The sequence below is a fragment of the Azolla caroliniana genome, unplaced genomic scaffold (assembly GCF_043228905.1).
Source record: "Azolla caroliniana isolate FFs.n. ecotype wild unplaced genomic scaffold, voAzoCaro1.0.p SCAF_3, whole genome shotgun sequence".
In the NCBI taxonomy this organism is placed as follows: Eukaryota; Viridiplantae; Streptophyta; class Polypodiopsida; order Salviniales; family Salviniaceae; genus Azolla; species Azolla caroliniana.
Genome location: NW_028230438.1, coordinates 25,845,632 through 25,857,598, shown reverse-complemented (window position 1 = coordinate 25,857,598; position 11,967 = coordinate 25,845,632). Strand labels below are relative to the sequence as shown.

The 11,967-nt window shown below is 37.0% G+C and overlaps 2 protein-coding genes across 4 annotated transcripts; both read right to left on the bottom strand.

Annotated features, from left to right (window-relative positions):
• Positions 1 to 367: 367 nt before the first annotated feature.
• On the bottom strand, positions 368 to 5,358 carry LOC147866894 (uncharacterized). Of its 3 annotated transcripts, none has more exons than XM_087317412.1 (10): positions 5,258 to 5,358; positions 3,961 to 4,120; positions 3,501 to 3,686; positions 3,012 to 3,141; positions 2,854 to 2,943; positions 2,384 to 2,565; positions 2,070 to 2,165; positions 1,602 to 1,695; positions 1,273 to 1,389; positions 368 to 816 (listed from the first exon to the last, which is right to left on the bottom strand). In XM_087317412.1, the coding sequence occupies exons 2-10, from the start codon at positions 4,069 to 4,071 to the stop codon at positions 713 to 715; spliced, it is 1,110 nt and encodes a 369-aa protein (XP_087173538.1). In that variant the 5' UTR covers positions 4,072 to 4,120; positions 5,258 to 5,358; the 3' UTR covers positions 368 to 712. The 3 variants fall into 3 exon arrangements, with proteins under 3 accessions (XP_087173538.1, XP_087173539.1, XP_087173540.1); XM_087317413.1 differs by lacking the exon at positions 5,258 to 5,358 and adding an exon at positions 5,097 to 5,229; XM_087317414.1 differs by lacking the exon at positions 1,602 to 1,695 and having other exon boundaries at positions 2,070 to 2,173.
• A 1,250-nt stretch (positions 5,359 to 6,608) lies between these two features.
• LOC147866893 (cysteine proteinase 2-like) lies at positions 6,609 to 11,544 on the bottom strand. The gene is made up of 8 exons (XM_087317411.1): positions 11,315 to 11,544; positions 10,979 to 11,100; positions 10,752 to 10,891; positions 10,102 to 10,175; positions 9,540 to 9,804; positions 8,096 to 8,227; positions 6,966 to 7,104; positions 6,609 to 6,842 (listed from the first exon to the last, which is right to left on the bottom strand). The coding sequence occupies exons 1-8, from the start codon at positions 11,482 to 11,484 to the stop codon at positions 6,769 to 6,771; spliced, it is 1,116 nt and encodes a 371-aa protein (XP_087173537.1). The 5' UTR covers positions 11,485 to 11,544; the 3' UTR covers positions 6,609 to 6,768.
• Between the last annotated feature and the right edge of the window lie 423 nt (positions 11,545 to 11,967).

The following is an 11,967-nucleotide window of genomic DNA, read 5'->3' as shown; positions in this document are numbered from 1 at the left end:
AAGACTCTAACCTAAACACAAACCTGAACTGATATAAAATTTCTAGCATTACAATATGTATGCATAAACCTTCTTCTATATATAAGACAAGAAATATGCTTTGACTTCGGTTTGCCTATTGGCACAATGAAAACATTTGATTGTTGGAATGGCATCCATTCAATCATGCCCCGCTATAAATCTGCTCAAGTCAAGAGGATTGCGTTTACATGAAAGCCAGCATAAGTATTGCTTGGATTTGCTCATTACCATGTAAAGAAAACAATAGAGTGACAGAGGATCATTCATCATTCACTATATAGTCATCAGTATGCTATAAACATGCTCACACTCAAATGGAATATTACGTTAAAACTGACATCTAAAATGAGTTGATCCATAACTTCACCATTAAGCATTTCCCATGAACAAATAACATGTTTTAGAATATTTTACTCTAGGATAGTTTACACTTCCATTGTACAACACCACACAAACTTATATGGTAAACCAAGAAGTTTGCAGATGACCATCCCTGTGACAATGAGCACATTTTCTCAACACATTGCTTTCCCACTGAACACGCATTGGATAATGAACACAACCAAACATGGTTACATATACCTGAAATCCTCACTGATAAATTTGTCAGCTTTTCTTCAGTATTCATCTGACATAGCCGTTAATATACACCCGTGTCTTGAACATACATCATGGTTAGTTTCCTAGATGCTTAAGAAATCTCTGCCAAAATCCTCTGACATTTTTCCTCTAACAATTTGACTGACTCAACAAACAATACTTCTGGTGGTAGAGCTCCTGTCGACTCCACAGAAACTGTAAACAAATACGATAAATATCAGCTTCCAGTTGTGGCATACAGTAAATTAAGAGGATATCTATGGAGTAATAGAGAGCTGAGAAATTTGACCCTGGAACCCAAGACCTGGACCTAGTAGTCTAACAAATTACTACTAGAGCAAGCTAATATATGATAAAAAAAAAGAGAGAAGTGGGAGAGCTCTTTTGTCACCACATTAGAGAATCACCTTTACAACAAGCACATAAAAATAATTTTGACAAAGACCAAAGACACCATTTATTTGGAATCTCTGAGGGTCAGAATCGTTTAATATTGGTTGAAAAACCAAGCACTACATTTTTTGACTATCTGAGGATCACAAGCAGATTTTTCCTATTATATATTTAACAGAAAAACCACAAACATACATCTTAGAATTTTACAATTTCTTTCCTGTTTATTACAAATAACAAGAAAACCATACACCATACATATAAAGTGTTCTTTCACACGACGTAATTGTACACGCTTCTCCCATCCCTCTCCGATCACACATTCCCTGCATAGTGTACAGTCTCGTGTGCGAGCTACAACAGCTTTCTTCCTGCCTGCCAATTGTAAGAAACAAGGGTCAACTCTCTTCAACAAAAAACAGTAAGGAAACTCCAATGTACCCCTGAGTTTTTATATTTGCAGAAATGCCCCTACATATTTCGAGGTTTTGAGAAAATAAAGAGAACTCAGGGATATTTTTAAGTTTGTCCCAAATAATACAAGGCATTATAAATGGTTTCTAATAATGCTCATCAGGTTTCTCTACCATTAGACAGATCTTCAATATCAAACACATTCACAGGGCATTTCTGAACAAGCTCCTCTGCTAGATCATCCCGCAGATCCTCGAGAAGAACAACCTGAGAGTAAAACATTTTGTTACAAACATTGAAATTATAGTTTCATTATTCGGCAATAGTAAACCATGTTGTTATTACTAGAGTTACTCAAGGCTATCCTAGGCCACAATGATGAATGGCTATGGTGAAGGAATAGACCAACCATTTGTGGACATATATACATATAATGGGCAAGTTACCACTTGTTTCAGTTATCTCTTCTCCATTACACATATAACTTAATCTATTCCATGGATCACCTCCATAGGACTGATCATCTACAACTTTATCATTCTCATATAGAAGAGTGATGTTAACAAACATCTATCACACAGATAGTCATGAAATCCTCATATACATAAACCACTTAAATTCACTTGCAGAGTAAAGGTTACCTCTGGAAGCATCTTGTATCTGGCAGTTGCCACAGGAGACCATTTTGCATGTGTTTTACCCATACCTTTGACTGCATGAGCTTCCAATTCAATGCACTGCAAAACTTCACAGAATGAGCAAAATTAATTTAAATTGAAAACAAGCTACATAACATAAATACAATCAATAAATCCATCACAACTAAAATACAATCAACGAGCATAAAAGGTTCTGGAAATATTTGGATAAGGTCAAGATCTAAATTGATTGCATTCTGATCTATAGGTTATAGCTTCAACAAATGATAAAAACAATTCAAACAAGATCTACTGACTTGACCAGGTCGTAGCTTAGCGAGAGTGATATCTGGATATCGTGGGATAATTGGATCCTTCTTGAGAGGAGGTAAGGTGTCTTGACTGCAGGAAAAAGATGTATAGGTCTTCTTGCCCTTATCAGCAGATGGAACCTCGAACTCACTCCCATTTGGCAACCACTGTAATTGATCAGATCTAACTGCGAAATTCCATGATATGCTCTTGATAAATAAATACTCTTAGATCATCAATTCAATAAAAATCTCATTACAAAAGAGACCAGTATAGACTTCAATGCAACTCTTGTAATATTATATAGAATTGTCAGATCTAGCAAACACCAAACCGTTTCTGGGTTTAGGGTTTGCTTAACATGACAGGACAGACTATCCAGAAAACGTCATAAGAAAAATAAGATGAAGTTTTGAGTAACTACTACAGCATCCCGATTTTGTTATTAAGTTCAACACTGGAAACAAGGACATACCTGTTGCATTCTTTACGCGTCCATCTTGCCTAGTGCAAACAACATTCAACTTGAAGACAATAGTATTTTTTTCATTGGCCAGATCATTTTCTGTGAAATAAGGAAAGATCAGATAGGATATGACCACTTTGCCAAACCAAGTATAATCACATCACTACCTGACTTGTACTCAAATAATCTGGGATCAACTTTGATAGGGATTAGTCCTAGACGATGAGCCAGGACTTCATCTTGGATGACAGATGTGTTGTCAGCAACAAAAACTTTCTCAATTGCCATTGTGGGAATCTTTCGCAAGTGAAGTGTTTAAAAAGAGATCAGCAAGGCAGTTCATATAAAACCAAGGGAAAATCCCCAAATACACCGTTGGGCTTCTGTTATTTCCTGAAACGCCCTTGGTCAATTCCCAAGAAAGAGAAAAAAGGATGAATTGGCCATACAATTGCTCCAAAACAGAATTTGCAATTGCTCTTTCAAGGGGTTGACCAAGGGGTGTTTGGGGAAATCGCAAAATGCCTATACCGAATGTTTTGTTTTTTATTTTTCCATATTTGTTTTTGGAGGAAGGGGGGGATATATACTCAAAGGTATTTCAGATGTTTCATAAAACCTATGTTTCAAGTAATAAAAGAGAGAACTCCATAAACCTCTGAAATCAAAATCCTTCTGAATGCATTGGCCACAGCAGCATCGATGCCGACCATATCAAACTCAATATCATCACTATCCAAAGATATGACCTGAACACGGAAATTCTTGCAAAATTCTGTCATTCTGAGGCTGTTATCCACCCCACACAATGAATATGCCCCAGAATATTGTAAAGATTCTGTCTGCAACAGTTAATCGAAGGAAATGGAAATTTTCATTAACAGACCGCAGAAATATGTACATTAAATCTTCAAAATCATTCTCACACTTTCTCTTTCCTCATTTCCTTTACGATTCCATTAATTTTTTATGAGATATTCAATAAGATAACCCTGAATTTTAATAATTTCCTATAATCAATAACTCTCTGATTTCTCTTTCCTATCTCTCTAAAATCAAGAGAGAGAAAGAGACTCTTCTTTTCTCAGAGACTTTGAGAAGGCCATAAACACATACATAAGAAGCAGCATCTGAACCACAAAGGACTCGGGTACGCTGAAGCTCCACGTGAGGAGGAAGCTGACCCTTCGGCACATCGGGCATATCAAGAGCAGAAATGCGAGACATTGGTGTAGCGGTTAAAACCTCAAGATTCAAGACCTGTAGACTAGTTTCCCTGTTGAAACATGAGAAAGAGAAAATAATATATTATGCAATAGAAAACAATATGAATACATTAACTTTATATGTCCATCAGCACCATATGATTACACATCAAATGTATAATCATGACAACGTAGTCGTACAGCTTACGGTTTACAATGTTATTATGGTCATGGGTTAAATTGTGATTCATACATTAACTTTGAGATTGTCACATTCACACTTTAACTTTGAGATCATTACACTAACAATTAGTTTCTCGTTTGAGATGGATCATTACACTAATAACTAGCTTTCTCTCTGAGATCATTATACTACTCATTTGCTTTCACTTTGAGATCATTATGCTAATAATTAGCTTTTGCATTGAGATCATCACAGTAAATGTCAATAAACAATTCAGGAATATTCACGAAGGTTATAGCGTAATATAAAAATACGGAATCCTACACACATGAAATTAGAGAGGATATTTATGTATGCAATCTATTGTTGGACATAATGAAATGTTCAGTGTCCGTGAATCCAACAAATTTTCAGAAATTGGAAACACTGTTATATATGCACGACATTCAAATATGTAAGGACCATTCAGAAGAAAAAACTAATTAGGAAGATTTAAGGTTCCATTTCCAAACTTTTCTTCAATGCAAAGTTTCAAGTGAAACCGTATTTGGGATTCTAACACATACTGTGCAATGGTGGGACAGATATGGAAAACATTGCCAGGAAACGATGAATTAGGAAACCTTATTATAAACCAAGGTTTCTTTATGTTATCTCACTCTCCCTCCCTGATTTCAATTTTGCCTCTCCTCAACAACATTGACATCATAAAATCAGGTTAGTCGGAGACAAATGGCAAAACATAATAACACCAAACAAAGGATATGAAATCAGATAGCAACATATTCCCCCTCTTTTCTTTTACCGTAATCAACTAACTGACCCTAGGAGTGGTAGTAAGATCATGCGTTCAAAATCCCAACCTATACACATCTTTGATACACCATCTATGACCTTTCCTAGACTACAAAAACAAGCCACATCCGTGTGTATAGAACGCGAGACGTCACGGTCTCCAAGCAGTTACACACAGTCATCTCAGATGCGTCGTCCCGATTGGCTGCATTCTCTATCTATCACTTACCTCTTTGGAAGAAGCCTTCAGTTGCAGCAGAGCGTCGTATGGAGAGACACACAGAGCTAGGTAGGTTATAGGGTTTTGGGGATGGGTTTTTTGTCCGGTCAATGGAGAGCTTCTTCACTTCCTTCTTCTCTCTAGCATTTCAAGAAGTCTTTTGAATGGGTTCTTCACATGACAAGGAGGTGCCCACCAAATATGTACATATACATATGTGCTCTTCAATTAGCTAAGTTCTCGAAACCTTCGACAACCCTGACCCCGACCCCAACACCATCAAACCATCCACTTGTCTCTACTGCTTTGCATTGCACCTTAATGTATCATTCTTGCAGAGTTTATTAAACTCGTAGTTCCTAGAACCAGCCATAAGAGTGAATCCCTTCTTTTCCCATGTGGCTAGCAACCATGTTTATTACGTCTCTCTCATATTTCAATATTTAAAATTTGCTAAGGTAGTCGAGGTACCAAGATATTTATACTCTCTTGCATGATGTTTACATCGTGCTTTAACATTTAACATGCACTGTCATAACTTTTTACATTTCTGAAACAATTGGGTTCCATAGAGGTCGTTTTTGGAATCTTAGTATATCCTCCTTGCCTACATCGTATATGGATGAATTTAACAATATTGACTTTATGTAGGGGTTAAAATTTCTGACTTTTCATGTCCTAACCCGGCATCTCGAGCAATAAGGAACAAAACTCTATGGGGGTTTATAGTGAGTCATTGCATCACTTTGTGTGCAAAGTGAATAGTCATTTATTATGATCATGCAATAAGAATGAAAATAATTAGGAGTACTAAATGAAGTCAAATTTATTCTACATATTATTTTTCGAGTGAAGTGAGTAATCACATTACCCCACATAGTCAACAAGTATGGGAAACAGCTTTAGTTTACATTCATTAAAAAGAGTGGGTTCACGAATCACAATTCAAAATCACCATTGAACAATCTACCTAATAAGATTTGAACTCAACGCTCATAAAGAATTCAATTCCTCTGAGAACCATTTGATCTAGTGGAGATGCAAGTTTAATTCAAACAGAAAAGATACATACTAGAGGTATGGTCATGATGATAGAACACTTATTTATGTCTTCATACTTGCTTAGCACACCCCACATAATAAGTGTAATAGAGTTGAATATGCTGCATATTTTCCTCATCTATGAATGTGTAGTGTACCTCATCTATGAATGTGGATTCATGCGTAAAATCTTAGTGTACGAATGTTTTAAAAAGTAATCAAACCCATGTCTCTTGAGAAGAATATCATTTTCATTGAATCTCTAAACATTAAATACTGTTATCAATTCAGGATTGGATGATGCATTCCCAATCACACATCTGGAAGAGATATTGATTTATAAGTGCTAGAAATACTGTAGAAATACAAGTCATTATGTACATACAAGATATAGAAGGATATAATACACACATAATAGGAGTACTAGAGGTGTCAAATAAGCTTTGTTGACATTCTTGAGACATAAGGTTGGGTTTTGCCTATGCCATTTGAATCATGGGAAACATAGCTTCTTCTTCGGTAACCACCGGATAGGAAGCGCATGTTGCAATTCCTGAGACAAGCAAAGGACATCGCATTAAAGGCCTTAAAAGATAGAAAAATGTACAGTAAATCTAAATTAAGTTGGCTTACATTAAATAAAAGAAAACAACATCGCAGTAAGAGGAGAGCTTACCACACATGTTCTTGCCCATTTCCATGTAAAAGTAGCCATCCAAGCCCCAGCTATCACCCCATGAGTTCTTAATGATCCAGTATGGAGTCCCACTTTCATCAGCGCCATACCCCACCGCAAGAACAGCATGATTCACATTCTTCCATCACATGATATCATCAGAACTAACTTCCTTTATACATGTGAATGTGCGTGCACATGAGTATGTATATGTGTGTGCGTACGTGCATCATATGTGCTGTGTAAGCGTATCTGCATTGCATGCGTTATGTGGATGTGTATGTGCATGTGCATGAGCAGTGGATGTGACTATGCCTATGCATTTGCATGTGTGCATGTATATGTGCCATAGCTCACAGCAAGAACGGCATGATTCACACTCTGCCATCATTGACATCAACAGAACTTGTTCTCTTTATACATATGTATATGCATATGCATGCTATAATGATCCTTTCTATACAAATGTATCTGGATGTCGTATCGCATACAAATATGGTTTTGTTTCCGACCATGCCATAGCCCACAGCCACGGTCACAATATGCATATGCATACACCATAAATGTAGAACACATACACATGCACATGCGATACATAGTCATCCCCCCGCAGATATAGACACGCATGCTTCCAGCTATACCCGGCCATGTAATCCCACAGCTAGAACCACAATTTGGCACATCATACTTTATCATCAGCGTATGTTATGTATGCATATGGCTTTGTATATCAATGAGTGGTATGATGAGAAATGAATAATCTGCATATAGTATATATATGATAACATTTTCTATCCGTATGCATGAATGCATGTACAACAGTAACATCAAGCATTCTATAAATATGTTTGTATGTATGTTGTTATAGATACATAAAGAATAATTAGGAATCTATGCTAACATGCATGCATGCATACGTAACCAATAATACCATGCACGTTTGAGAAAAGGTAAATATGTAATGTACGTTTGTATATATGGTATACAAGATTTGACAGTGGTGTGGTGTGATTACATTCATCAAACACATCAACCAGTAATATCATGCATTGCTAAAAATAAGCTATGTAGTATACAAGATTTGTTTCTAGCAGTGGGATGATGTGATTAGATTAAGATTAGGTTATTACCTCGGGGGAGGTATCACAATTAGTGCTAGTGAAGACACCACCAGCATAGAATCGGAAATCACCAATAACCTCAAATGCCACACTGACGGGGCGCACCAAGCCCACTGCATCCTTCAACTCATCCTCAGCTCCCTGAATTTATAACCAGATAAAAAACACGTTTAGGGATTTTTTATGGGAACCTTCTGTGTGGGGAAACAGAGCTAAGGAATTACGCTTGATGCATACACGAATCCTATCCCAACTTGGAAATGTACACCACATTGAGTTAATGATGTGACACGTGATTTACTACTAGTATGGTATACTGTATATTTATTATGTTGTTCCATTGTTAGCAACAAGTTCACAAGCCAAGTTATTGTTGAAGCAAATTGCTAGTGTGTTCATGGTCTCAAAGTAATGGTCATGGCTCCCAGACTGACTAAAATTATAAAGAGCTTGTTATTTAGTCAATCGCCTTAAACTAGCCAAAATTATGAAGAATTTTGTAATGAACTTAATATGACCCCATTGTGGACTACAACATTTGTGGCACTATGATATAATCTAGGTCTTCACACCATCCCTGGTGGTGCAGATAGTGTGTGGTACAAATAAAGCACTAAGTGGTGAAATAATTAAAAGCACATTTTCTTGAGCACACCATTACTATTCCTTGTTATATAGTCAATAGCCTTAAATTAGCCAAAATTATGAAGATTTTGTAATGAACCTGATATAAATCCATTGTGGACTGCAACCTTTATGGCATTGATATGAAATCTAGGTACTCACACCACCCCTGGTTGTACAAATAGTGTGTGGTATAAATAGGGCAGTCAATGATAGAATAATTACAAATTTGATTTCCTTGAGCAAGCTACCACTGTTCATAGCCTCAAAGTAGCAAAAATTATGACAAGTTTTTATAATGAACATGATATGAACCATTCCTTTGATGGTTTTGAATCAATTCAAATTGATATAGTTGCACGCCCATTCCTTGCGGTTTAGAATCAATTTAAAGTAAACTTGGATATGGCATATATAGAAGAATGTAACTCAGAATTGTTTCTAGATAATTCTTTTGTGGTTTGATGATGTAATGTTGGAAGAGTCAGTTTCTTCTTTACTTCTTTAATCTAACGAAAGATAAACTCCTATATTTGGCATGCTTGTGTTCAAGTATATGAGAGATGAACTCCTTGATTGTAACTTGTGGTGTTATACATTTACCTTTGGAACCTTGATGTGGTTCTCAAAGCTAATTACTACGTCTACAAATTAAAGTTCGAAAGTTGTGGATGAACAAAATACAAATTTTAAAATGGTAAACCAAAGCCCTTGTTTTTTAATGTCTAAATTAGCTTGTTTGTATCGTGAGTTCAAAAAACATAAGTTTATTCATATTTTAAATTTTTATATAGACAGTAGTGACCTTTTGAATTTTGATATAACTTACCAAGGTGATGTTAACAACATCATATACTTGAGCACCAACAGAGAGTTCATTAAATTGGCATGCACCATCTTCTGCCTTGTAAGGATAAGCATCTTCAGTGTCCAAGCCACCACTGTAACGAATGTACTCAAACGCTTGTGATGGCAGGCCTCCATTACAACCAAAGTTATTGAAGCCAACCGCACAATCAATGAGTTGCTGCTCTGAGAGTAACACCATTTCCCCCGTTGCTTGTGCATGCGCAGCCTCCAATGCACCCGTTGTGCTAATCATTGGTGACCATAATATAAGTAAAGAGGGGGATACAAAAGACTCATATGCACACACATTCATTCAAAAAGCACTACAAGGTGAAAGTAAACCTAGATTTGCAATGGATACCAAGCAAACACAACATATGTCATCTCATTAAATAAATAGTATAAATTCACTTTAGGCCATACATCCTTCACTTTTAGAATTGTTTCACGCGGAAAAAGAAAATGTTGCAGCATCCATATCACAAAACATTACAATGCCAATGAAATAACAAAGTTCAAAGATCAAAAGTTTATTGGCGCACCTGAAGGTCCAACAAGATCCACAATGAGCTTGGTTTTTGACTGGGCTCACAATCCCATCATGGCGCCAATCTCTCTGCAGACAAAGCTCTCTCTCTCTCTCTCTCTCTCTCCATGGAAGACGATAATAAAATCTATAGGTCATATTTAACCTCCAAAGACAATAATACAATATATCTATCTCTCCTCCCCCTTCTTAGAAAGAAGTCACATACAAGATGATATGTTGTTTTGGTACAGTTGATCAAAATTAGCCTCCACAAAGAGGATAAAACATCTTCTCTATATCATAATTAGCTTACCCTAGTGGTAAGCCTACTAGCTCTAAATTTACTAGATTTTATCATCTCTCTCTATATTGTAATTAGCTTACCCTAGTGGTAACTTGGTAAGACTACTAGCTCTAAATTTATTAGATTCTCTCTATATATCATAATTAGATTACCCTAGTGGTAAGACTACTAGCTCTAAATTTACTAGATTCTCTCTCTATATCATAATTAGCTTACCCTAGTGGTAAGACTACTAGCTCTAAATTTACTAGATTCCACTCTGGAATGTAGGGGTTGAACCCATGACCTTCTGGTCTCCTTTAGGCAACCTTACCAAGATACATCCATCTGGGCAACCTCTCTCTGTCTCTCTCTCTCACCGTTTCCGGAAGCGTCATGCCTTTTGCTCTGAGATAGTTATGCTTTCCTCCTTTCTCTGACCTTCTCGTCGCTGAGCAATTCTGTTGAGCTGCTCCTAAATAACCTCCTTTGAACTCCTCCCATGTCAGATCTGCAAACTCTGCAAAACACACAGAGATATCTTCCACTCAGTTAGAAACCAGAAATCCAGGGAAGAAAGAAGAAGTAGAAAGAAGTCAAAACTTACTGTTCAAAGCGAGTTTGTAAGGCAAATTCTTGCGATCGCTGGCCTGGATCAGATTCAGGTTTTCCACGAAAGCATGGAATCTATGGTGGACCTCTGCTTCTGTGTTGTAATGCCTGCCAAATCTGCAAGAAAAGAAGAAAATTATGAGAAAAGAGAATGGTAAAGAAAGATGAAGGTAAAATATAAAGAACGACGGAGAGGGAGAAAAAGAATATCCAGAAGAAAAAGAAATGACGAAAGAAGAAAGAGAAAGAAGGGTGGGGAGGAGGGGAGGAAATTGAAGAAGAAATCGGAGCGACGAACGAAGAGAGAGAAGAAACAAAGAGGAGAACTGACCTCTTCGCATAAATCGCGAAATTGTGAACCATAGGTGAGTCGCCTAGAATGGAGATGAAGCTCTGGAGGTCGGATATGGGGTGTGGGGCAGACAGGCCTCTTGCAGAGACGGCAGTGGAGAAGACAAAGAAGAAGAAGAAGGAGAAGGAGATCTTCCACGCCATAGCCATCTATCTATCTGTCTGCAATTGGAGTCCGATTCAATGGCAGGGAAGCAAAAGGAAGCAAAATCAACTTTAAAAAGAGAATCATAATAACAAAAATATATACATATTACAAACACAATATGTACATACATAGTGTTCTGATTTCGTCTTCTTGGCCTGCGTTTTAAAATCGTATATTTACCCTCTTTATATACATATATATACATAACAAAAAACTGATAAAAAACGCAAAACGCAAAATCCCTTTGAAGCTTTTGATTCCTCTTGTTTATTTACATATTTTCTCTCTTGTGCTCTTTTTTCTGTCTTGGGGTGGCTTGAACTATTTATCATTGCCTGCTGCTTTCACACTCACAAGTAACGCCCACAACGCTTCGTTGGGTGGGCTTCTTTCTGGACAAGTGCCCCCGCTCGGAAACCAATCTCGTAACAAGTTCAGCCACCAAAATAAAAGACCTCCTCACATCAACCCGCGCCATTAGTGAT

Bases quoted from the DNA above. Each gene is read 5' to 3' on its own strand.
- LOC147866894 (XM_087317412.1), bottom strand. From the start codon at position 4,071: ATGTCTCGCATTTCTGCTCTTGATATGCCCGATGTGCCGAAGGGTCAG. The intron at 3,142-3,500 runs GTTTATGGAGTT...CACTTGCGAAAG, and splicing joins GAAGGATTTTGATTTCAGAG to ATTCCCACAATGGCAATTGA. The intron at 1,696-2,069 runs GTAACCTTTACT...TTTTACTCTCAG, and splicing joins GATACAAGATGCTTCCAGAG to GTTGTTCTTCTCGAGGATCT.
- LOC147866893 (XM_087317411.1), bottom strand. From the start codon at position 11,484: ATGGCTATGGCGTGGAAGATCTCCTTCTCCTTCTTCTTCTTCTTTGTC. The intron at 11,101-11,314 runs GTCAGTTCTCCT...CTTTTCTTGCAG, and splicing joins TTCGCGATTTATGCGAAGAG to ATTTGGCAGGCATTACAACA. The intron at 10,176-10,751 runs GTGAGAGAGAGA...CTTTGTCTGCAG, and splicing joins GCATGACGCTTCCGGAAACG to AGAGATTGGCGCCATGATGG.